This window comes from Stegostoma tigrinum, chromosome 39 (genome assembly GCF_030684315.1).
Source record: "Stegostoma tigrinum isolate sSteTig4 chromosome 39, sSteTig4.hap1, whole genome shotgun sequence".
NCBI classification, from domain to species: Eukaryota; Metazoa; Chordata; class Chondrichthyes; order Orectolobiformes; family Stegostomatidae; genus Stegostoma; species Stegostoma tigrinum.
In genome coordinates this window covers 18,699,184-18,725,999 of record NC_081392.1, presented here as the reverse complement: position 1 = coordinate 18,725,999, position 26,816 = coordinate 18,699,184, and the positions used below count along the sequence as shown (strand labels likewise).

Genomic DNA, 26,816 nt, shown 5'->3' with positions numbered 1-26,816 from the left:
CCCCCTCGCCCCCCTCGCCCCCTCGCCCCCCTCGCCCCCTCGCCCCCCTCGCCCCCTCGCCCCCCTCGCCCCCGCGCCCCCCTCGCCCCCGCGCCCCCCTCGCCCCCGCGCCCCCCTCGCCCGCGCCCCCCTCGCCCCCGCGCCCCCCTCGCCCGCGCCCCCCTCGCCCGCGCCCCCTCGCCCGCGCCCCCCTGCCCGCGCCCCCCTGCCCGCGCCCCCTCGCCCGCGCCCCCTCGCCCGCGCCCCCTCGCCCGCGCCCCCCTCGCCCGCGCCCCCCTCGCCCGCGCCCCCCTCGCCCGCGCCCCCCTCGCCCGCGCCCCCCTCGCCCGCGCCCTCGCCCGCCCTCGCCCTCGCCCGCCCTCGCCCTCGCCCGCCCTCGCCCTCGCCCGCCCTCGCCCTCGCCCGCCCTCGCCCTCGCCCGCCCTCGCCCTCGCCCGCCCTCGCCCTCGCCCGCCCTCGCTCCTGCTCACCCCCTCACCCTGACTCGCTCACCCTCACTCATTGTCATGGTCTCTCACTCACTCTTACACTCTCACACACTCAAGCACTTAGAGAAACAGCGGACAGCTACACCACGTGCCATGCAGATACTCTCTCACAAGCACGCACTTTCACACGCTCACATTCACATGTTCTTGTGCTGCCTGACAATGTACAGAAACACACAGACACAGACACCTATCCCATTTCTCTCTCTCTCTCTCTCTCGCACAGAGACAAACACACTCTCTCACACTCTCACTCTCTCTCTCTCTCTCTCTCTCTCTCTCTCTCTCTCTCTCTCTCTCTCTCACACACTCTCTCTCTCTCTCTCTCTCTCTCTCTCACACACTCACTCTCTCTCTCTCTCTCTCACACTCACTCTCTCTCTCTCTCTCACACTCTCTCTCACACTCTCTCTCACTCTCACACCAGGGACAACTGTGTCAGACGACACTGAGGAGGCAGCTGGAGCAGTTAAACACATCCTCCTCAGAGAAAAATGTATTTCCTGGGGGAAGGAATCTCCGGAGAGTATCAGACAAAGGAATTCCGCCATCAGATGTAAACCCCAGGCTTCCATCCGTGTAAATACTCTGCTTTCCTTGTGTTGTTACCAATACAGTGTAGTCTTAGGGCTGTGCTTGTGTTCAAATCTCATGTTACACTCAGACGCCCGCCCTCCTGCCCGCCCCGGGGCAGGGGTGTGGGAGGTGGGTACAGTCAGTGAAAGGGAAATATGGATGGGGTTGGGGGGGAGCCGGGTAAGCCAGGGGTGACGTCTAACCCTGTTCCTGTCAATGTCCACTCGGTCTGACCCTCACCTGATGGACATGGTGCCCATTTTCAACACGTGTTAAAGTGGAAATGGATTTATTTCAACAACGGTTTAGCAAGAATCTGTATTTTTGCTGCAATGCCCCGGGAGTGGGAGAGAGAGAATGTTGGACTTTATTATGAGGGGATTCTGAACACTCCAGTCTCCCCGCAGTTGTCCCAGGTCTTGGTGAGATCCAGAGCCGGAATTCTGTGATAGAGATAATAGGAACTGCAGATGCTGGAGAATCCGAGATGACAAGGTGTAGACCTGGATGAACACAGCAGGCCAAGTTTGATCTGCCTTTTGAAAGAGGGACATAATTACATTTGGACACATTACATAGTGTAGGCTCACTAGAACTCTCCCTGTGATGACAGGATGGGCGTACAATGGGAGGCTGTGGAAACTGGGGTGTTATTCTCTGGGCTTTATGAGAATGAGAGGTGACCAGGTTGGCTATTTTCACATTCAATGGCAGAGCCATTCCCAGGAGCTGAATGGCCTCATCCTCTTCCTAGTTCTTATTGAAACTTTCAAAATTCTGAAAGGGTTTGAGGGTGTTGACACTGAGAGGGTTAACTGGGGCAGGTTGGTGGGGATGGGGGCTGGTACACAGGGAGCTGGCACCATCTCAGGGGAAAGGGGCCAATGGTTCCAGGGCTGGAATGGAATCTTCAGGATTCTGTGCCCCAGAGGGTGGGGGCTCCATCCTTGAATATATTTCAGATTAAGACAAGATCGATTTTCGGGGAATTGTGGAAGATGGGGAGTGGGGTTAGGGGTTTAGTTGAATGGAGGCTATGGTCAACCACAATGGTATAGAATGGCACAGCAGGCTCAATGAGCTGAATGGCATGCTCCCATCTTATCTTCTGAACTAATCCATCAGTCTGCCCATCTGGCCGTGGGGCAGATACTCTGACAGAGAATTGAGGGGGTGTTTGGTGGGAGGAGGGAAATGTGATGTCTCTCATTCTCAATTCACTTCCATTAGGACCTGGTAATTGGAGAAAGGGAGAGAGTCAGCTTAGGGATCCTGTAAGAGGAGCTAGTCTGAGGACATGACCCATCCTCTAATTCACTCTTGGGCTTGGCAAATTTCAGAAGCAGAATCACAAGGCCTGACCCCAAAGCCAAAAGCACAAATTAAATTAAAGCTTGTGGAAATTACAGACAGTAAGGCACTAATCTCCCTCTCACCAATCCTGCTCCATCATCCTCAAACTCTTTGATTCTCTCCACCAGAAACCACGCCAATCCCCCTAGTAGTAGAAGGAAAATATTCTACCTGGAAGTCAGTGGTGAGTGGAGTTCCACAGGGCTCTGTCCTTGGGCCTCTACTGTTTGTAATTTTTATTAATGACTTGGACGAGGGAATTGAAGGTTGGGTCAGCAAGTTTGCAGACGACACAAAGGTCGGAGGTGTCGTTGACAGTGTAGAGGGCTGTTGTAGGCTACAGCGGGACATTGACAGGATGCAGAGATGGGCTGAGAGGTGGCAGATGGAGTTCAACCTGGATAAATGCGAGGTGATGCATTTTGGAAGGTCGAATTTGAAAGCTGAGTACAGGATTAAGGATAGGATTCTTGGCAGCGTGGAGGAACAGAGGGATCTTGGTGTGCAGATACATAGATCCCTTAAAATGGCCACTCAAGTGGACAGGGTTGTTAAGAAAGCATATGGTGTTTTGGCTTTCATTAACAGGGGGATTGAGTTTAAGAGTCGTGAGATCTTGTTGCAGCTCTATAAAACTTTGGTTAGACCGCACTTGGAATACTGCGTGCAGTTCTGGGCGCCCTATTATAGGAAAGATGTGGATGCTTTGGAGAGGGTTCAGAGGAGGTTTACCAGGATGCTGCCTGGACTGGAGGGCTTATCTTATGAAGAGAGGTTGACTGAGCTCGGTCTCTTTTCATTGGAGAAAAGGAGGAGGAGAGGGGACCTAATTGAGGTATACAAGATAATGAGAGGCATAGATAGAGTTGATAGCCAGAGACTATTTCCCAGGGCAGAAATGGCTAGCACGAGGGGTCATAGTTTTAAGCTGGTTGGTGGAAAGTATAGAGGGGATGTCAGAGGCAGGTTCTTTACGCAGAGAGTTGTGAGAGCATGGAATGCGTTGCCAGCAGCAGTTGTGGAAGCAAGGTCATTGGGGTCATTTAAGAGACTGCTGGACATGTATATGGTCACAGAAATTTGAGGGTGCATACATGAGGATCAATGGTCGGCACAACATTGTGGGCTGAAGGGCCTGTTCTGTGCTGTACTGTTCTATGTTCTATGTTCTATGTTCTATGTTCTATGTTCTATGTTCTATGTTCTATGTTCAATCAACGAGAATGCTCACAGCCTGATGTGTGCGACTGTATGGCAACTCCTGTGAGCTACTGTTCTGTGAGGGAGAGGGGGCCTTTATCTTTCAGGGAGGGGTATCCAGATCTACAGGGGGAAGGGGTGTCATACCAAGGAAGGTCTGAATTACAGAGAAGGATGAGAGCATTCCATCTCAGGCTGTTCCATCCTGCCCTCTCCCCCCTGCCCTGGTATGGCCAATCTGAGTGGCAACTTTTCAATTGAAATGAGAAGTCAGGGTTCAGGGGATAGTATGGGTCACCCTCTGCTCTCCTGCTGCTTGGCTGCCAAGCCCAAGACTGGAATTTGGATGGAGTCTGGGTGATATCCCCGGCTTCTAGTCTTAATTGGTCAGTGCATTGAGTATAGGAGTTGGGAGGGCCAAGTTGTGGCTCTACAGTGCATTGGTTAGGGCCAGTTTTGGAATATTGTGTTCATTCCTGGTCTCACTACTACAGGAAGAATGTTGTGAATCTTCAGAGGGTTCAGAAAAGATTTACAAGGATGTTGTCAGGGTTGGAGGGTTTGAGCTACAGGGAGAGGCTGAATAGACTGGGGCTATTTTCCCTGGAGTGTCAGAGGCTGAGGGATGACCTTGTAGAGGTTTATAAGATCATGAGGGGTGTGGAGAGGGTGAATAGTCAAGGTTTTTTCCCCAGGGTGGGGGAGCCCAAAACTAGAGGGGCATAGGTTTAAGGTGAGAGGGGAAAGATTGAAAAGGGATCCGAGGGGCAACTTTTTCACACAGAGGGTGGTGCGAGTTTGGAATGAGCTGCCAGAGGAAGTGGTGGAGGCTGGTGCAGTTACAGCATTTAAAAGGCATCTGGATGGGTACATGGATAGGAAGAGGCTCGAGGGACATGGGCCAAATGGGACTAGTTTAACTTAGGATATCTGGTCGGCACGGATGAGTTGGACTCAAGGATCTGATTCAGTGCTGCTCTTCTATGACTATGATGCCCCTTGTCTGGTAAAGCATGGGCAGAATGGCCTCCCCTGAACAAACGTTGTGTCCAAGAGTTAAGGGGGTGAAAAGTAGACCTTGTGTAAGGTTGTGGGAGATTGGGATCCCTGACTATGCTCAGTGCTTTTCGATAAGTTCTCACTGGGAACCAGGTGATGGGAGTGACACATGGAACTCTGAAACTCTGACAAACCTGGATGTTTGCTTGTGTAATTATAAACTGTGAGCTTTGTTCGGTGTATCCTGTGCACACAATAAACAGCGGAAAAGGTTTTGGGGGGAAATAATATCACTGAAAGATTCTAATCTGGTGTTTGTTTTCCATAGCTTTGTGCTCCTCAATCTGCTTAAACTCTTTAATGAGATCATTCACACCTCAGTGTTCCAAACAATTAATGCTTTTCCTCATTAGCCCTTTTAACTTCTGTAGCTTGTCACACTATCTTCAGTATCTGGGACTTTGATCTTATAAAACTGCAGCAGGTTTCGCAGTTAGAGAGAGAGACATTGTCAGAACTTGCACTGAGGAATCTGGAGAGTGAGTGTCTCTTGTTCTTCAAGACAAACCTAAACTTGTCCCAGGCTCATCTGCCTGTAATCATTGAATCCTTACAGTGTGGAAGCAGGCCATTCAGCCCATACTAACCCACTGAAAAGCATTCCACTCCACCCCTGTGACCCTGCATTCTCCATGGCTAATCCATCTTAACCTGCACATTTTTGGACTGTGCGAGGAAACCGGAGCACACCCACACAGACACGGGGAGAATTTCCAAACCCCACACAGACAGTCGCCCGAGGGTGGAATCGAACCCGTGTCCCTGGCGCTGTGAGGCTGCAGTGCTAACCACTGAGCCACCGTGTCAAGGCAAACCTCCGGCTTTCCCTAATTCACAAAGTGTGTCACCGGTGACCCCAGGCTCCCTTGTGCAGTGAATGCTGGGCTATCTACAAATGGGTCCCAAGGGTCCCAGTTTATCGTGAGGGTAACTAGGATCTACAGGGTGACCCTCAGGGATTTGGAGTGGGCCACGGAACCAGCAGCCTCTGTCAGCAGGAGATTCCAGAGGGACAATATCAACGGATGTCTCTCCTTACAGACAGACCTACAAGGCAGTAGTAGAAATAGGCTATTCGGCCCCTCAAATCTAATTCACCATTCATGGTTTCCTGGTTGATTTTATTTAATGCTTCAATCACCTTTTATCCACTTCCTCCCTTTCACTTCCCATCTGACAAGAATCTATCCACCTCAGTCCTAAAACTGTTCAATGACCCTGTCTCCACTGCCTCCTGAGGCAGACAGTTCCAAAGATTCTCAGCCCTCTGAGAGAAAAACATTTCTCCTTGTCTGTCATAGACTCATGCAGCACAGAAAAAGTCGCCCCTCAGGTCCCTTTCAAATCTTTCCCCTCTCGCCTTAAACCTATGCCCCTCTGGTTCTGGACTCCCCACCCTGGGGAAAAGACCTTGGCTATTCACCCTCTCAAAGGGTGACACTTCATTTTTAAATCAGTGACCCCCTGGTTCTGGACTGACCCACGTGAGGAATCATCCCCTCCCCATCCATCATGCACAGACCATTCGGGGTCTGATACACTTCAATCAAATCACCCCCTCACTCTTCCAAACTCCAGTGGGAACAAACCCGGTCTGTCCACCCTTTCCTCCTTGAACAACCCACTCCTTCCCAGTAGCAACCCAGGAATCCTCCTCTGAACCACCTCAGATACATACACACACACCTTCCCTCAATAAGGAGACCGAAACTGCGCACCATGTTCAAAATGTGGTCTCACCAGTGCCCTGGATAACTGAAGCAGAATTTGTGGAACGAGACAAAAACTAGGGGTCATCAATATAAGATAGCCATGTAAAAATTCCACAGGGAATTTAGGGGAAGCCCCCCCCCCACCTCACCGAGAGTGGAAGGATGTGTGACTCACTCTCACGGCAAATCAGTACATTTAGGAGGAAGCTGGATAAATGCATGAAGGGGAGAGGAATAGGGTGATAGTATGAGATGAAGAGGGAATGGGAGGAGGCTTAGGTAGAGCTTAAAAACCAGCACAGACTAGATGGACTGAATGGCCTGTTTCTGGGCTGTAAATTGTGTAGAATGTCCTGTAATGTTGTCTATCTACTTGGTAAATTACCTACCTCTCCTGGGCTGACTTGTTACGGATTTTCTGTATCTGCTTCCAGCCTTGTTGGAGTGCTGGAGGATATATTGACACATTTCTCTGGCCAAGCAACTGATGGATCCTTGCTGCTGCAGTTTTACTAAAGACCGAGCTGCCGTGCTGTTTTTATCCAATTGGAACGTGGCTATGACTGACGTTTCACTTATACAGCTCGGAAACAGGCCCTTCGGCCCGACTTGTCCGTGCTGACCAGATATCCTAAATTGATCTAGTCCCGTTTGCCAGCATTTGAAAAAGTTGCCTTTCAGGTCCTTTTTAAATCTTTCCTATCATGTGGGCAGGTGATGGCCTAGTGCTATTATTGCTGGACTGCTAATCCAGAGGCCCGGATAACATTCTGGGGACCTGGGTTCAAATCCCACCGTGGCAGATGGTGGAATTTGAATCCAATGAAAATATCTGGAATTAAGGGGGAAGTCCCATCTGGTTCACCAATGCCCTTTAGGGAAGGGAAACTGCCATCCTTATCTGGTCTGGCCTACATGTGACTCCAGACCCATGCCATGTGGTTGACTCTGAGTAATGAGGAATGGGCAATAAATGCTGCTTGACCAGTAACAACCTGACCTTGTTAATGAATAAAGGAAAAAAAAATCTTAAACCTATGCCCCTCTAGTTTTGGACTCCCCCACCCTGGGGAAAAAGACCTTGACTGTTCACCCTATCCATGCCCCTCATGATTTTATAAACCTCTATAAGGTCACCCCTCAGCCTCCGATCCTCCAGGGAAAATAGCCCCAGCCTGTTCGGCCTCTCCCTGTAGCTCAAACCCTCCGACCTTGACAATATCCCCGTAAGCATTTCCTAAACCCTTCCAAACTTCACAACATCTTTCCCACAGCAAGAAGAGCAGATTTGCACGCAGTCTTCTAAAAGTGGTCTAACCATTGTCCTGTACAGCCACAAAATGACCTCCCAATTCCTATACCCAATGCACTGACCAATAAACACAACAATGCCAAAGCATACTCAAGCGTTAAGTGTACTTAAACAAACCCCCAGAGCAAACTTCAACTCCCCTGAAATTTTTCACCTCCAATTCCAACTCAATCTGATTCCCCTTCCTGACTGCACTCACTGACCTACACTGGCTCTCTGTATAGCAACACCTCTGTGGTGTAAGGTAAAGGGTTAATGTTGGAGCTTGCATTAGGCTCCACCCAACCTGATGATGTCATCCAGCGATTAGGCAGTAAAATAAAGAGCTGCAGATGCTGGATATCTGAGATAAAAACAGGCAGTGCTGGAGGAACTCAGTAGGCCCGGCAGTGTCTGTGGAGAGAGAAACAGGGTTAATGTTTCGGGTCCGGTGATCCTGTTTCTTTTAAGAGAAAGGTTCTGATTCGAGATCCTTAGGGTGACAGGCGTGTCATTGCCGGTTTCTGACAGCCCTAATCATTTATTTTTCTTCTTGTACAGGCTGTGGCTGTTGTAGACAAGGACAGCTTTACTTTCCCATCCCTGAGTGCCCTTGAATCTCATCTCTGTGAGTTTGGAATTGTGTGTAGGCTCACGTGGCAATGTTCCTGCCCATTGCCAGGGTTCGGGGCATCAGCTCAAGGCTGGAGAGGAACGAGCAGTGACCAGGGTGGGGTGGGGAGAATTGAGTTGTCATGGCCTGCAGGAGTACCAAAGCCACAGACAGGGATTCTGCATTACCAGTCTGAGGAGCTAGGTGCCACATTAAGGAAACTAGGCCTCAAAAGTTGTAACTTTTGGTTTAATTCAGTCAGCCCTGCGCACACTGGTACAGGGCAGATGTGGAAGAGAGGGGTGAATGTGTGGTGAAGGCTGCAGTGAGAGAACCGGGCTCTGGTTCATAGGGCACAGGCGCCAGGCCTGGTGAGAGTGGCTCCTGTACCAGTTGGATGGTCTTCACCTGAACTGTGCTGGGGTATCCTCACTGACCCCCAAACTACTGACATCGAGAGGATGTCAAACTCTATCGTGGGGGCAAGGATCAGATTTGAGGAGATGTAAGTCAAAGAGTAGGGTCGAGGCCAAATGGAAAGATATTAATAGAAAGATAGAAACTAGAAGCAGGAGTTGGCCACTCAGCCTGTGAGCCTGTTCCAACATTCATTGAGATCATGGCTGATCCTCTGCTTCATCACCATTGTCCTACACTCTTGCCACAACCATGACACCTTTAGAATTGATCTATTTTTGAAAACATATTCAAGTGACTTGGTCTCCACAGAATTGCTCAGGTTTGCCAACCTCTGCTGAATCATTTCTCCTTGTCTCAGTCCTAAGCTGATCTACCTCACACCCTGAGACAGTTCGCCTGCTCCTGGTCATTTGGCCCAACTCATCCCTGCTGACCAAGTTTCCCGACTAAACTAATCCCGCTTGCCTGCATTTGATCCATATCGCTCTAAACCTCCCCTATTCATGTACTTATCCAAATGGCTTTTAAATGCTGTAACTGTACCAGCCCCCACCACTTCCTCTGGCAGCTCATTCCATACACGCACCACCCTCTGTGTGAAAATGTTGCCCCGTAAGTCACTTTTAAATCTTTCCCTTCTCACTTTAAACCTATGCCCCTCTGGTTTTTGGGTTCCCCTGCCCTGGGGAAAGGGCCTTTGCTATTCACCTTATCCACGCCCCTCGTAATTTTAAAAGCCCCTATAGCCCTCAACCCGCAGTAATCCAGTGAAGGAAGCCCCAGCCCCTCCTTATAACTCAAACTCTGACAGCACCGACATTCAGAGATTGAGACTGCTGTTGTGCAGCTGTGTTTTCGAAATGTTTGCAGACTTTTGTTGCTTAAATTCTGCTGCAGATATTTGGTGAGAGTTTGTTCTGATATTCCCAGCAGCTGCAGGACCCCCCCCCCCCCCCAACCAACTCCGCTCCCTGGGGGTAGTGTGTTTGATAAAACTTTATGCATGTTTTTCCGAACCAGTCCTTCCCAAAGCAGCTCCCAGCTCTACCTTTTTCGGAGTTCTGTGGGGCCTGGGATGTGATTGGCTGCCAAGGGGTGGGTAGTTTTCCTGGACGCAGTTCAGTTTTCGTCTTCAGCCTGAATTTGTGTGGTTAGCAGAATCCCGTCTGTTAGTGAGATGGATTCGTGGCCCCAGCCCGTCCCACCCGTGACAACTTCCACAGCCCTCAGGATATCTGCATCATCTTGGCAGCCAACGAAACAGCCTTTTTAGGTGGGGGGCAGGGGGTGCTGCTGTGGGAAGGTGGTGGCACAGCAAGATCCCACAGCAGCAATGAGAATGCCTGTCGGTTGAAAGGCATGTGTCATGAGGCCTCATTTTCAGGGATAGGGCCTCCCATCTCCCACCTGATAGGACAGATAGAGGGTTCGGGTTAATGTCTCTTCTGCAAACCAGACCCACCGACAGTGCGGCGCTCCCTCAGCGCTGACCCTCCAACAGTGCGGCCCTCCCTCACCATTGACCCTTCCTAAAGTTGATGTGATGGTCGAGAAACTGCAATAACGCCTCTTTTTTTTACCAGGAGGCTAAGGAAATTTGCCGTGCCTGTAAAAATTCTTACCATGTTTTTATAGGAGCACCACAGAACGCATCCTGTCTGGATGTGTCACAGTGTGGTTTGGAATGCTGCGCTTCCCTGGACTGTACGAAACTACAGAGAGTTGTGAACACAGCCCAGTCGATCTCACAAACTAACCCCCCATCCATTCACTCCATCTTTACATCCCACTGTCTCGGGAAAGCAACCATCATCAAAGACCCCTCCCACTCCGGGTTTATTCTCCCCCACCCCCTTCCATCACACAGATGATGTAAAGGTTTGATTACACAGATGAACAGATTGAAGAGCAGCTTCTTCCCCTACTGTTATCACATTTTTGAATGTACCTCCTTAATGTTAATGTTGATCTGTCTGTCTCTCTGTGCACCTTCTGTGTGGCTATAACACTGTATCCTGTGCTCTCTGTTCTGTTACCCTGATGTACTTTGTATAGTGCAATCTACCTGTAGAGCACACAAAACAACACTTTTCACTGGATCTCGGTACGTGTGACAGTGATAAATCAAATCAATATTTTGTCTGCTGTTGAGGCTGCCACTTTCTTCCAGTGAAAGGTCCAACATCAATTCCAGATACTGTTGTTGTTGTTGTAATGAGAGAGTTCTAACCTGTCCTGGTAAGTTATTGTGGGTGGAAGTTTAGTCAAACTGCCTGACCCCTGGCACAGTTGACAGGATGAACCTGCAAACAGTGTCCTTAGATAAGGAACAAGAGGTTAAGAGAATTGAAGAAAAGATTTTGGTGAGAACTCACTGCCTGGGAGGGTGGTAGCAGCAGGAAGACAATTAAGATGAGACTTGACCTACCATAGTGTCCAAGGATACCTGAGTTCCTTGTAGTGTTCATACCTCTGACCTTGGAAGCACAGGTTATGTCAGACTCATAGCATCCTCACTGTGCAGATAGAGGCTGTTTGAGTCTGCACTGACCCTCCAAACAGCATCCCACCCAGATCCACCCTGCTACATTTCCCACGGCTAACCCGAGAGACGAAGTGTGGAGCTGGATGAACATAGCAGGTCAAGCAGCATCTCAGGAGCACAAAAGCTGATGTTTCAGGCCTAGCCCCAAAACGTCAGCTTTTGTGCTCCTGAGATGCTGCTTGCCCTGCTGTGTTCATCCAGCTCCACACTTTGTTATCTCGGATTCTCCAGCATCTGCAGTTCCCATTATCTCTAACCCACCCAGCCTGCACATCCCTGGACGCTCTGGGTACTTTCCCCTAACCTGCAAATCACTAGGCTGTAGGAAGAATCCAGAATAATCCCATGCAGATACGGGGAGAATGTGCAAACTCCACACAGACAGTTGCGCGAAGGTGGGATCGAACCTGGGTCCCTGGCGCTGTGAGGCTGCAGTCTTAACCACTGAGCCACCGAGCCAGTCCAACCTGTGGCAGAGGTGTGTCTCTGAACAGGTCCGTTCAGAAAATACCTTTGAGGAGTTCTGGAAGGCTTTTGTGATGCAGGGGTAGTACCCATGCCTCTGGGTTTGGAGACCAGGTGTGTATACAAAGGAACACCATTGTAAAATCCCTTCGGACTCAATATTGAGTTCAATAACTTTAGGGTCTAAACTCTCCCAAGTCCCAGCCCCCTACCCCACACACCAGGCCTTGTTACCACACAGCCTGCCCCTACACACCCCCTGTTGTTAGTCACTAACAGCCCCCATTAACAACTATTCACCCCCCAACCCCCAGCCTGATCGTCAGCAACTCCTTCGTCTATCCAACTGTCTTTCTCTCTCTCTCATTGTTTACTCCGAACCCCACCCACCTCCCTATTTGCTGCAGATAAACCGATGTCTTCCCAGCCACCATCAGTTCTGAGGAAGGGTCACCGGACCCGAAACGTTAACTCTGTTTTCTCCCTCACAGATGCTGCCAGACCTGCTGAGCTTTTCCAGCAACTTGTTTTTGTTCCAATATAAAGCCATGCCGTTCTGTCCTGCAGGTTATGATCTTGCTGCTGTACTGCAGTGGTTCGCACAGCGAGTGGATCGGATCATCCTCCTGTTCGACGCTCACAAGCTGGAGATCTCGGATGAATTCTCGGAGGCGATCCGGGCCCTGAAGGGGAATGAGGACAAGATCCGAGTTGTCTTGAACAAGGCCGACCAGGTGGACACCCAGCAGCTGATGCGGGTCTACGGGGCCCTGATGTGGTCGCTCGGTAAAGTCATCAACACGCCCGAGGTGATGCGGGTCTACATCGGCTCCTTCTGGTCCGAGCCCCTCCTCATCTCCGAGAACCGGAAGCTGTTTGAGCTGGAGGAGCAGGATCTGTTCCTGGATCTGCAGAACCTGCCTCGGAATGCTGCCCTGAGGAAGCTGAATGATTTGGTGAAGAGAGCCCGACTCGTGAGGGTGAGAGGACGCTATTGATATTCGTCAAAGCTGCTGATCGGCAAAGGGGGCAATCGTGTGATCGGGTTCAATATCTCATTGATGCTTAGCTGTATTCTGCTTGCGGCTTGTTTCAGCGTATTTATAAATCCAACACCCCCTCTGTCCTTGGGCAACTCCTGTCCAGTGGGTCAGCTCAATGTTATCCTCAGTTACAGTCAGTTTTGTATTTACTGGTAGTGCACTGTAATGCTTGGTGTTAATCTCAGCACATTGAAGGAATAAGCAGATCAAGAGAGGCCTGCAACTGAATAGTTGCCTTTCACACTGGGCCAGACGGAATCTGTGTCTCAGGATTTTCCAAATTCTTGAGGAATTTCTATAACGAATTCCATTCATGTTGCAGAACCTCTGGTATATACTGTGCACAATGCAGAGGGATTCCTCTCGTCAGCAAAGTGATAATGACCAGGTCATCATCTGTTATTGATTGAAGGATAAATATTGGCCCGAACAACCCCTCCCTTCTGTAGAACAGTGTCCCACAGTGTTTCCCCCAACAGGTCTCATGAGATCTCGGTTAAATAACATCTTTAACTGATGTTCGCTCAGCACTGACCCTCTGACAGTGCGGCGCTCCCTCGGCGCCGACCCTCCGACAGTGCGGCTCTCCCTCAGCACTGACCCTCCGACAGTGCGGTGCTCCCTCGGCGCCAACCCCCCAACAGTGCGGCGCTCCCTCAGCACTGACCCTCCGACAATGCGGCACTCCCTCAGCACTGACCCTCCGACAGTGCCCACTCCCTCAGCACCCACTCCCTCAGCACTGACCCTCCGACAGTGCGTCGCTCCCGCAGCACTGACCCTCCGACAGTGCGGCGCTCCCTCAGCACTGACCCTCCCACAGTGCGGCGCTCCCTCAGCACTGACCCTCCCACAGTGCGGCGCTCCCTCAGCACTGACCCTCCGACAATGCGGCACTCCCTCAGCACTGACCCTCCGACAGTGCCCACTCCCTCAGCACTGACCCTCCGACAGTGCGGCGCTCCCTCAGCACTGACCCTCCGACAATGCGGCACTCCCTCAGCACTGACCCTCCGACAGTGCCCACTCCCTCAGCACTGACCCTCCGACAGTGCCCGCTCCCTCAGCACTGACCCTCCGACAGTGCCCGCTCCCTCAGCACTGACCCTCCGACAGTGCCCACTCCCTCAGCACTGACCCTCCGACAGTGCCCACTCCCTCAGCACTGACCCTCCGACAATGCGGCACTCCCTCAGCACTGACCCTCCGACAGTGCCCACTCCCTCAGCACTGACCCTCCGACAGTTCAGCGCTCCCTCAGCACTGACCCTCCGACAGTGCGGCGCACCCTCAGCACTGACCCTCCGACAATGCGGCACTCCCTCAGCACTGACCCTCCGACAGTGCCCACTCCCTCAGCACTGACCCTCCGACAGTTCGGCGTTCCCTCAGCACTGACCCTCCGACAGTGCCCACTCCCTCAGCACTGAACCTCCGACAGTGCGGCGTTCCCTCAGCACTGACCCTCCCACAGTGCGGCGCTCCCTCAGCACTGACCCTCCCACAGTGCGGCGCTCCCTCAGCACTGACTCTCCGACAGTGCCCACTCCCTCAGCACTGACGCTCCGACAATGCGGCACTCCCTCAGCACTGACCCTCCGACAATGCGGCACTCCCTCAGCACTGACCCTCCGACAATGCGGCACTCCCTCAGCACTGACCCTCCGACAGTGCCCACTCCCTCAGCACTGACCCTCCGACAATGCGGCACTCCCTCAGCACTGACCCTCCGACAGTGCCCACTCCCTCAGCACTGACCCTCCGACAATGCGGCACTCCCTCAGCACTGACCCTCCGACAATGCGGCACTCCCTCAGCACTGACCCTCCGACAATGCGGCACTCCCTCAGCACTGACCCTCCGACAATGCGGCACTCCCTCAGCACTGACCCTCCGACAGTGCCCACTCCCTCAGCACTGACCCTCCGACAATGCGGCACTCCCTCAGCACTGACCCTCCGACAGTGCCCACTCCCTCAGCACTGACCCTCCGACAGTGCGTCGCTCCCGCAGCACTGACCCTCCGACAGTGCCCACTCCCTCAGCACTGACTCTCCGACAGTGCGGCGCTCCCTCAGCACTGACCCTCCGACAGTGCGGCGCTCCCTCAGCACTGACCCTCCGACAGTGCGGCGCTCCCTCAGCACTGACCCTCCGACAGTGCGGCGCTCCCTCAGCACTGACCCTCCGACAGTGCGGCGCTCCCTCAGCACTGACCCTCCGACAGTGCCCACTCCCTCAGCACTGACCCTCCGACAGTGCGGCGCTCCCTCAGCACTGACCCTCCGACAGTGCCCACTCCCTCAGCACTGACCCTCCGACAGTGCGGCACTCCCTCAGCACTGACCCTCCGACAGTGCGTCGCTCCCGCAGCACTGACCCTCCGACAGTGCGACCTCCCTCAGCACTGACCCTCCGACAGTGCGGCACTCCCTCAGCACTGACCCTCCAACAGTGCCCACTCCCTCAGCACTGACCCTCCGACAGTGCGGCGCACCCTCAGCACTGGCCCTCCGACAGTGCGTCGCTCCCTCAGCACTGACCCTCCGACAGTGCGACCTCCCTCAGCACTGACCCTCCGACAGTGCGGCACTCCCTCAGCACTGACCCTCCAACAGTGCCCACTCCCTCAGCACTGACCCTCCGACAGTGCGGCGCACCCTCAGCACTGACCCTCCGACAGTGCGGCGCTCCCTCAGCACTGACCCTCCGACAGTGCCCACTCCCTCAGCACTGACCCTCCGACAGTGCAGCACTCCCTCAGCACTGACCCTCCGACAGTGCCCACTCCCTCAGCACTGACCCTCCGACAGTGCAGCGCTCCCTCAGCACTGACCCTCCGACAGTGCGGCGCTCCCTCAGCACTGACCCTCCGACAGTGCCCACTCCCTCAGCACTGACCCTCCTACAGTGCGGCGCTCCCTCAGCACAGACCCTCCGATAGTGCCCACTCCCTCAGCACTGACCCTCCGACAGTGCCCACTCCCTCAGTACTGACCCTCCGACAGTGCCCGCTCCCTCAGCACAGACCCTCCGACAGTGCGGCACTCCCTCAGCACTGACCCTCCGACAGTGCCCGCTCCCTCAGCACAGACCCTCCGACAGTGCGGCACTCCCTCAGCACTGACCCTCCGACAGTGCCCACTCCCTCAGCACTGACCCTCCGACAGTGCGGCACTCCCTCAGCACTGACCCTCCGACAGTGCCCACTCCCTCAGTACTGACCCTCCGACAGTGCCCACTCCCTCAGTACTGACCCTCCGACAGTGCGGCACTCCCTCAGCACTGACCCTCCGACAGTGCCCACTCCCTCAGTACTGACCCTCCGACAGTGCCCGCTCCCTCAGCACAGACCCTCCGACAGTGCGGCACTCCCTCAGCACTGACCCTCCGACAGTGCCCACTCCCTCAGCACTGACCCTCCGACAGTGCGGCACTCCCTCAGCACTGACCCTCTGACAGTGCCCACTCCCTCAGTACTGACCCTCCGACAGTGCCCGCTCCCTCAGCACAGACCCTCCGATAGTGCCCACTCCCTCAGCACTGACCCTCCGACAGTGCGGCGCTCCCTCAGCACTGACCCTCCGACAGTGCCCACTCCCTCAGCACTGACCCTCCGACAGTGTGGCGCTCCCTCAGCACAGACCCTCCGATAGTGCCCACTCCCTCAGCACTGACCCTCCTACAGTGCGGCGCTCCCTCAGCACAGACCCTCCGACAGTGCCCACTCCCTCAGCACTGACCCTCCTACAGTGCGGCGCTCCCTCAGCACAGACCCTCCGATAGTGCCCACTCCCTCAGCACTGACCCTCCGACAGTGCGGCACTCCCTCAGCACTGACCCTCCGACAGTGCGGCACTCCCTCAGCACTGACCCTCCGACAGTGCGGCACTCCCTCAGCACTGACCCTCCGACAGTGCGGCACTCCCTCAGCACTGACCCTCCGACAGTGCGGCACTCCCTCAGCACTGACCCTCCGACAGTGCCCACTGCCTCAGCACTGACCCTCCTACAGTGCGGCGCTCCCTCAGCACTGACCCTCCGACAGTGCGGCGCTCTCTCAGCACTGACCTTCCGACAGTGCGGCGCTCCCTCAGCACTGACCTTCCGACAGTGCGGCGCTCCCTCAGCACTGACCCTCCGACAGTGCGGCGCTCCCTCAGGACTGACCCTCCGACAGTGCGGCGCTCCCTCAGCACTGACCCTCCGACAGTGCGGCGCTCCCTCAGCACTGACCCTCTGACAGTGCGGCTCCCCCTCAGCACCACAGTGTGAGTGTCATGTGTCTCTCGTGGAACTCGAGTTTCCATTCTTGTGATCCAGTGTCTGAAACAATCGGAAACTCGCAGAGTGCTTTAGCCCTGGTTTTATGGCAATCAGTGTTGTCCTTGTGTTGGATCAGCCGATGTTGGTTCCCTCTGGGCGATGGAGCGATTGAGATATGAACCAGGGGCGTTGTTCCTCAGTGTTGTCCAGTGATCCCTCTCCCATTGACATGATGGGAATGCAGAACGTGTTTACTTTGAGTGGGGACAGGAAGGGACCATAATCTGAAGCCCTCCGTAGTTGAATAGGGGGCCAGCTTTGGCATGGTGGAGATTACAGGAGGGATATTTGAGCCGCAGGCCTGTGTTCGGAGTGAATGTTTGACTGTGTGCCCTGAATATTTGTGCACCTCAGTGATTGCCTTTTCATTTCACAGTGATTGGCAGCTTCATCGCTCAGGTCAGGCCTGGGTCAGATTTGAAGCCATGTCCCTCATGCCTCACCCCCTCACCACAGACACCAAACTAGCCTGGCTGCAGCCTCACACTTGCCGACGCCTCCCTTCCCCTGGGCACAGCTCCCAGTCCAGGCCCTATCCCACTCCCAGAAACATCATTGGTCTTTAAAACAATCCGGCAGAGACCGGTATCCTGTCACCGAGTCACCCTGTTACATACACAGGGAGAGTCCTTGACACTGACCCAGCTCCCTCAGAGCCACCTCTCTGAGTCAGCAGAACCTCTGACACCCCTGTTTATATCTGTCAGCCAGGGCTCCTTCATTGGACCAGGATAGCAGCCCCAATCAGGGAGCTCACATTTTGTGAGGACCACCACCCCGCCACCCCCCAACTCCCACCCTGATCTTGTGTAGGTGTCGGGGGGGATATAGGTGTCCACTACACAGAGATGTCTGCAAATCAGATTGGCTTGCAGCTCCATAGTCCCAGCATTGCCTGCTTTGAGCCATAGCCACTCCTGGATTACACACTGTCCCTGTGCTCAGCGTGTTTGATGGCAGACAATGTAGAGGGAGCTTTACTCCGTATCCAACTCTGTGCTGCCCCTGTTCTAGGAGTGTTTAACGGGGAGTGGTGTAGTGGGAACTTTACTCTGTATTTAACCTGGTGCTGCCTCTGTCCTGGGAGTGTTTGATGGCAGACAGTGTAGAGAGAGCTTTACTCGATAGCTAACTGCAGAGGTAGGCTTTGAGGCAAGAGGTCAGAAATTATGCGACACCAGGTTATAATCCAACAGGTTTATTTGAAAAGACATGCTTTCGGAGGCTACTCCTCCTTCGGGTGTTAGTGAGAGAGGTGGAATCAGACACAGAATTTATTAGTAAATGATCAAAGGGCCATACCACTGATGAGGATGTATTGAACAAACCCAAGATGGCATTAAATCTCTAATCTTTAATGGATACACAAATCCTGAATACCTTTTCAATCACAGGCCTGAGAGAACTAGGGGTTTTATCAGTGTTAACAAGAGGTGACATTTTAGGTCAGACAATGTATGTGAGGTGTGAGGCCTTGTTTAGAATCTGTTTGTGTTTTGGTTTGGAGTCAGACTGGTTTTATTTCTGAGGAGGTCGGGAGGAGATAGGTCAGTCCAGGGAGGGTTAGAGAGACAGAGGATATAACACCTTGTTATATCGGCAGGCTTAGGCCATTCAGCTGTTGAGGCCTGCTGCGAATTTATAAAATGCTGCATTGACTGACTGTATATAAATTGTGCACTTTTTGAACAAACTAGAATGTATCTGCAAATACAAATTCATACCATAGGTTCACATTTATGTGTGTGTGTGTGTTGGCGGCGGGGGGTGGGGGGAGGTATATGTGAGTGTGTGTGTGTGTATGTGTAGGGGGGTAGAAGGACAGAGCGAATGATGTGTGTGTGTGTTTGTGGGAGAGAGAGTCTGTGTGTGTGTGAGATGTAGAGAGAGAGAGAGTCTGTGTGTGTGTCGGGTGGGGTGGTGGTTAGAGAGACACAGACATACAGACATAGAGACAGGCAGAGGGGTTGGGGAAGGATCTGGAGCTTAGGGCCCAGGCAGGTCACAGCGTGGGTGTCAGCGTTGGAGCGATGAAGATTGGAGATGGACAAGGAGCCAGAACTAAAGGAATTCAGAGAGATCCCAGAAGGGAGGAGATTCCAAAGATAGGGAAGGGAGAGGCCACAGAGAGACTTGAAAACAGATGTGAATTTTAAAATTGAAATGTTACTGAGCTGAGAGTCAGTGTGGGGTGGGTCTTTCTACCACCTGTTTCTGGGATCTTGCTGTGCACAGGTTGGCTGCTAATTTTCCTGCATTATCCTAGCTACTGCCCTTTAAAAAGATGCCTTTCCTGACTGTAAAGAGCTGAGGGACTTGCTGAGGCCGTGAAATGCATGTTCATTATTTTTGTTCTTTCAGTAGCCAACAAGCCCCACCCCATGAGCCACTTTGCACAAAGCAAGATCCCACAGTTGGGACACAAGATGATACACAAGGATAAACACAGACCAGCCCACTGCTAGTGGACTTCCCACTGCTGTCCATCAGAATGATGTGGTTGATCGGGTGTGCAGGGCCCTGGCGGTGACAGTGCAGCTCTCCCTCAGCGCTACTGCCCAAGCCTTCCGTGCTGCCAAGAAGAGAGATTCTTTGTTTAAAGAAGCTCAGTGTGTTCCTCAAGGGACAGAACCCTCTCTGCCATTCACACCACAAACCCTATCAGCTCCCGCAAACCCTGAAATGGCCTTTGTTTGTATCTGTGACCTACTGACTGTGTATACACACTGTCTGTAAATAGCGCAGATCCTGCTTACAACTGATGGCAAGTAAGATGCCAACATAAACATATCTTTATCCTGATTAACCTCAGACCTGTTTATTTATGTTAGAGACAGAGATCCGCTGTTAGTTACTCCACAATATTTATGCTGATTTTCAGGCTCACTGACTGCCCAGGTAATGAGAACTCCTTCTGACAGACACAACATTTTAATAGTGCGTTAAGATCAACTTGGGATCTTCCAGGTGAACCACTTTGAAAGCCCAAGGTGTATCTTTTAAAACTGGGCTTCAGGGAGTGTGGGTGCCATCTGCATGTTTGTCCTTGTTGACCGCCCTACCCCCCACAATCGTGAATTTGGTGGCTGCAGTTGGGAGATTAACAGAGCACTGTCACCCCCATCTCCCGCCCGACACCCAAGGATGTTTCCTTCAAGGGTCAGTCCAAAGAAGATGCTTGACCACAGGATGGCATTCACAGCCCAGTTTGTTCCTGTCTCCGACGCACACACATACACACGTACACACGCAGTCACACACGCGCACGTGCATACACAGCTCTCAATTGCAGGATCTTCAGCTGATTAATCCCTGGATTTTGACAAAGAGACCTTGGAGTGCAGGCCAATAGTTCCTTGAAAGTGGGGTCCCAGGTAGACAGGCCGGTGAGGGAGGTGTTCGGTACGCTCGCCTTTATTGATCAGTGCATTGAGTATAGGAGTTGGGAGGGTCATGTTGGGGCTGTACGGGACATTGGTTAGGGTCACTTTTGGAATACTGCTATCGATCCAGGTCTCCCTGCTACAGGAAGGATGTTGTTAAGCTTGAAAAGGTTCAGAAAAGATTTACAAGGATGTTGCCAGGATTGGAGGGTTTGAGCTACAGGGAAGGGCCGAATAGACTGGGGCTATTTTCCCTGGAGCGTCAGAGGCTGAGGGGTGACCTTATAGAGATTTATAAAATCATGAGGGGCATGGATAGGATAAATAACCAAGGCCTTTTTTTCCCCTGGGGTAGGGGAGTCCAAAACCAGAGGGGCATAGGTTTAAGATCAGAGGGGAATGATCTAACTGGGACCTGAGGGGTAACTTTTTCACACAGAGGGTGGTGTGTGTATGGAATGAGCTGCCAGAGGAAGTGGTGGAGGCTGGTACGGTTACAGCATTAAAAGGCACCTGGGTTGGGCAATAAGCGGGAAGGGTTTAGAGGGCACTGGGCCAAATGTTGGAAAATGGGATGAGATTTATTTAGGATTTGTGGTTGGCATGGATGAGTTGGACCAAAGGGTCTGCTCCCGTGCTGTGTAACTGTGGTCCCTCGGGTTGGGGGATTTCAAGACCAGGGGCTTATGTTTAAGGCGAGAAGAAAGATTTAAAAAGGGCACGAGGAGTAACATTTTTCCACAGCGAGTGGTTCACGTGTGGAATGAACTTCCTGAGGAAGTAATGGATGTGCGTAGAGTTACAACACATTAAAAGACATTTGGATAAGTTTGTGAAGAGGAAAGGTTTGGAGGGATACGGGCCGAGTGCAGGCAGGTGGGACTGGTTTAGTTTGGGACTATGTTTAGCATGGACTAGTTGGGCTGAAGGGATGTTGGGAACTGCAGATGCTGGAGAATCCAAGATAACAAAGTGTGGAGCTGGATGATCACTGCAGGCCAAGTAGCATCTTAGGAGCACAAAAGCTGACGTTTCAGGCCTCTGATGAAGGGTCTAGGCCCGAAACGTCAGCTTTCGCGCTCCTGAGATGCTGCTTGGCCTGCTGTGATCATCCAGCTTCACACTTTGTTAGTTGGGCTGAAGGGTCTGTTTCTGTGCTGTATGACTCTGTCAGGTGAGGGTGCACGAGGAGTTGTGATAGGCAGCCTGTTCTAGTTTTGTGGCGTCACCACCGCAGGCGAGGTCCAGGCTTTTGCCTCTGAAAAGGCCAAGCGAGCCCCTCGATTCAAGGTCAGTTTATGATTGGCCGACCTGCAACACCCACATCCCATGAAAGATAAAGAAACAAAAATTAACAACCCTTTGTCTAAGAGGCCACAGCTGTGAGAGTGACTGAACTTTTTAATACAACAGCGAATTTCCCTCTGTCTGTCCTGTTCATACAGAGTCGGGTGAGGCCTGGTGCACAGCTTATATCTCTCCAGATCACTCGCTTTCCTGAGGCACAAACCTGCTTTAATGGGAACAATTGTTATGCAGCTTCCTTTTATTTACTTTTCCACTCATTTCCTGATATTTCTGGGTGTAACTGTTTTAATCATGATCCCAATGTGGAAAAATAGAAACACAGTTAAACAGAAGCGAGCAGCAGGGCGAGGCTGAGATAGCACAAACTGCCGATGCTGGAGAATCCGAGATAACACGGTGTACAGCTGGATGAACACAGCAGGTCAAGCAGCATCAGAGGAGCAGGAAGGCTGACGATTCGGGCCTAGACCCTTCAGTAGAAATGGTGGGGGGAAGGGCGTTCTGAGATAAATAGGGAGAAGGGAGGAGGTGGATGGAAGATGGATAGAGGAGCAGATAGGTGGAGAGGAGACAGACAGGTCAAAGAGGCGGGGATGGAGCCAGTAAAGGTGAGTATAGGTGGGGAGGTAGGGAGGGGATAGGTCAGTCCAGGGAGGGATAGAGAGAGACAGGATATAACACCTTGTTATATCAGCAGGATTAGGCCATTCAGGATGTCTGCAGCTGATTCTCTGTCTCACTCACTGTCATTTTCCAAGTGCTCTCCATTGCAGACCCTGTTTCTGATAATCTTTCACAGGACCCTTCCCACCTTCAAAAACAAGAAAAGGTTGCACGGTGGCTCAGTGGTTAGCATTGCTGTCTCACAGTACCAGGGGCCTGGGTTCGATTCCACCATGGGGCGACTGTGTGGAGTGTGCACATTCTCCCCGTGTCTGTGTGGATATCTTCCTGGTGCTCTGGTTTCCTACCACAGTCCAAAGGTGTGCAGGTTCGGGTAGATTTGCTATGCTCAATTGCCCCATAGTGTCCTCGGATGTGCAGGTTGGGTGGGTTAGTCATGGGAAATGCAGGGTTATAGGTTGGGGGTGGGTTGACCTTTGGACGGTTGGTGTGGGCTGAATGGCCTGCTTCCCCACTGTACAGATTCTAAATGGCATCTCTACAAACCTGACGATGCCTTGAAGTGCTTTACAGTCAATGCTGTCCTGCTGTAACAGAGGAAACGTGGCATCACGATTTGTGCACAGCAGGATCCCACAAGCAGCGGGGTGACAGGCGATTACATAATCTGCTGGCAGTGAACTTCACTACCTTTCCCATAAGTATAGTTGCTGTAATCCCCTGGGGCTGCTCCCTCATTAGAGAGGGAAGCCAGCAGTGGGTTTAACCCGAGGGTCAGCGCACCTCAGGCAGGAGGGTAACATCACGAAGGTGGGAACTTTGTGGAGCGGGGATCAAACCCGCATTGGTGCCTTTCCGCTTCACAAATCAGGTAACCCCCCTTCCCCCACCTCTATTTACACAGCGGCCGTGGAATCTTTTAACCTCACCCGAGCGGACATGTGAGACATGACTCTAATCTCTCTGCTGGAAAGTGGTAGCTCTGAGAGTGCAACACTCCTTAACAAAACACTGGGAACGTCCACACCCACGTGTGGAGTCAGGCAGAGAGTTCGAACTGATGGACAAGGGAGTCAGACAGAGTCAGTGTCGATACACAACGGAATCGAGGATTACACGGAGAGCAGGAAAATGGAGTTGAAACCACAACCAGAACAGCTGGGATCTTATTGAATGTCGAAGCTCACTCAAAGGGACCTACTCCTGTTCTGAGGCCCTTTCTGCCTGACTCTGTCTGATGGTGAACACTCATGATGTCCCCTGGTTACATGATTTAACACGCTGGGAATGTGAAACAAAAACAGGGAGTACAGGTCTGGCAGCATCTGTGGAGAAAGAAAACAGTTAACGTTTCAAATCTGATCAGAGCTAGGAAGAGGTGGTCTAAATGGTGGAAACATGGGGTGGAGAGAGAAGAGGTGATTAAGGGGAAACTGGGGGCCTAGTGGTATTATAGAACATAGAGCATTATAGCACAGTCCAGGCCCTTCGGCCCTCAATGTTGTGCCGACCTGTCATACCGATCTGAAGCCTATCTAACCTACACTATTCCATGTATGTCCATATGCTTGTCCAATGACGACTTAAATGTATCTAAAGTTGGCGAATCTACTACCGTTGCAGGCAAAGCATTCCATTCCTTACTACTCTCTGAGTAAAGAAACTACCTCTGACATCTGTCCTATATCTTTCACACCTCAATTTAAAGCTATGTCCCCTCATGCTCGCCGTCACCATCCTCAGAAAAAGGCTCTCCCTATCCACCCTATCTAACCCTTTGATTATTTTATATGTTTCAATTAAGTCACCTCTCAACCTTCTTCTCTCTAATGAAAACAGCCTCAAGTCCCTCAGCCTTTCCTCGTAAGACCTTCCCTCCATACCAGGCAACATCCGAGTAAATCTCCTCTGCACCCTTTCCAAAGCTTCCACATCCTTCTTATAATGCGGTGACCAGAACTGTATACAATACTCCAAGTGCGGCTGCACCAGAGTTTTGTACAGCTTCACCATAACCTCTTGGTTCCGGAATTCGATCCCTCTATTAATAAAAGCTAAAACACTGTATGCCTTCTTAACAGCCCTGTCAACCTGGGTGGCAACTTTCAAGGATCTGTGTACATGGACACCGAGCTCTCTCTGCTCATCTACACTACTAAGAATCTTACCATTAGCCCTGTACTTTGCCTTCTGGTTACTCCTACCAAAGTGCATCACCTCACACTTGTCTGCATTAAACTCCATTTGCCACCTCTCAGCCCAGCTCTGCAGCTTATCTATGTCTCTCTGCAACCTACAGCATCCTTCGTCACTATCCATGACTCCACCGACCTTAGTGTCGTCTGCAAATTTACTAACCCATCCTTCTACGCCCTCATCCAGGTCAAATATAAAAATGACAAACAGCAGTGGACCCAACACCGACCCTTGCAGTACACCACTAGTAACAGGTCTCCAGGATGAACATTTCCCATCAACTACCACCCTCTGTCTTCTTTCAGCAAGCCAATTTCTGATCCAAACTGCTCCATCTCCCACAATCCCATTCCTCCGCATTTTGTACAATAGCCTATTGTGGGGAACCTTATCGAACGCCTTGCTGAAATCCATATACACCACATCAACCGGTTTACTCTCATCTACCTGTTTGGTCACCTTCTCAAAGAAATCAGTAAGGTTTGTGAGGAACGACCTTCCCTTCACAAAACTGTGCTGACTATCCCTAAATATTGAACAAAAACAAAAGTTGTTGGAAAAGCTCAGCAGGTCCGGCAGCATCTGTGAAGGAAAAATACAGAGTTAATGTAACAGTGACCTTTCCACAGAACAGATTAATGTTGGCCTGGCTAGTGATGCCCTCGTCCAGAGCGTGAATACAAAACATGTGACAGGGTATCAGCCTGCTTAGAGTTATTTCACTGTAAATCCATGGTACTTGATATTGAGTCCTGAAGGCAGCAGGGTACCTGAGTGCAATCATTTAATTTGATGCTGCTGGATAAATGCTGCAGGCAGGTTTGTTCTCATGGAACATCAGTGAGATGTGTGAACAAGCCTCACAATCTGGAGATAGCCTCTTGACCTTCACCTCTGGAACATTCCGCAGGATGAAAGCTTTGCCAAGTTCTCTCTCTCTCTCTGTCTTGGCTGCAGTTCTGAAAGGCAGGTCACAGACCCTTGACGCTTCTTTGCTTCCTGACCAGGTGCTCCAGACAGATGCGACAGAAAGGGCTGTCATTCCACTCAGGAAAACCAGATCCAAATCTGAGACATGCTTGGGATATGCCGCGGGTGACAGAGAAGTGGAGGAGAGAGTTTAGCAGCTGCCTGCAAACTGAGCTGGTTGCTGATGGAGGGGATTGGGGTCCGAGGAGAGATTTACAAGCTGCAGGACTGATCAAGAGCTTCAAACCACAGCAAGCCCTCTGAACATACTCATAATAGTTACTGAGGCTTCTCTAAGGAGGAATTAGGAACTGATCTCTGACACTCTTCAGTTGACATGAAATGGAATCTCAAAGTTTATTGCAGAATAAATAAATAAGTCACTTCTATCTTTTGAAAGGGGAAATCATCATGAAGATGTGTTTGGCCAAACTGTTTTGTTTCCTTGTGGAACACGATAAGAATTAATCTATGATAAAAGAATAGTTTAGCTCTGGTGAAGAATTAGCCTGCGCTCTCTCCATGGATGCAGGCCAACCTGCTGTCAGTTCCAGCATTTGTTGTTTTCAGTAGTTTTGCAGTTGTTGGGAAGACTTCACACCGAATTTACAGCATGGAAGTTAGCTGCTGTTTGACTGAGCTTCCTCATCTAGATCCACCATTATAACCCTCAACTTCCTTCCCCTCATGAGGGAGACCCATTTGTCCTGAAATGTATTCAGATTCTTCTATTTGTTTCCTGTGATAAAGGCAGTGCATCTTGCTCCTTCCAGGTTTCAGGGCTACAAGTGTTCTCCTTGGTTTTTATTGTGGCTTGTTGGAGCTCAGTTGGCTGAATGGCGTTGGTTTGGTGAGGCAGAGTGACGCCAACAGCGTGGGTTCATTTCCTGCACTGGCTGAGGTTAACATGAAGGACTCTGCTTCCCTTCCTGTCCCCTCACCTGACCCTCAGGTTAAATCACCACCAGGCATCTCTCTGTAATGAGAGAGCAGCCCAATGGCCTGGTAAGACTATAGGGACTTGACTGATTTTATTGTAGCTTCCACTGAAAGAATGAGATGAGGCAGAGACCATTGAGTCCATCCCACCTATGTTAGACTAATTCCCAAATTACAACATGCCATGGACCACTGGTACCTCATCAAATTGGCCCACACTAGATACTCATGTCACCCAATCCAGGCCTTATAAACCTCTAATCTCTGTATTGGCCGTGCCTCTCCCTGACTGTGTCACCTCCTCCA

At 51.6% G+C, this 26,816-nt stretch overlaps 1 protein-coding gene across 1 annotated transcript in view; it reads left to right on the top strand.

Annotated features, from left to right (window-relative positions):
- Positions 1–4,560: 4,560 nt before the first annotated feature.
- The window catches only part of LOC125447736 (EH domain-containing protein 2-like), a 34,982-nt gene continuing 12,726 nt past the window's right edge, over positions 4,561–26,816 (top strand). The window contains exons 1-3 of the mRNA XM_059641003.1: positions 4,561–4,623; positions 8,241–8,307; positions 12,290–12,702. Of these exons, the coding sequence (XP_059496986.1) occupies positions 4,561–4,623; positions 8,241–8,307; positions 12,290–12,702 (543 nt within the window). The remainder of the gene's footprint in view (positions 4,624–8,240; positions 8,308–12,289; positions 12,703–26,816) is intronic.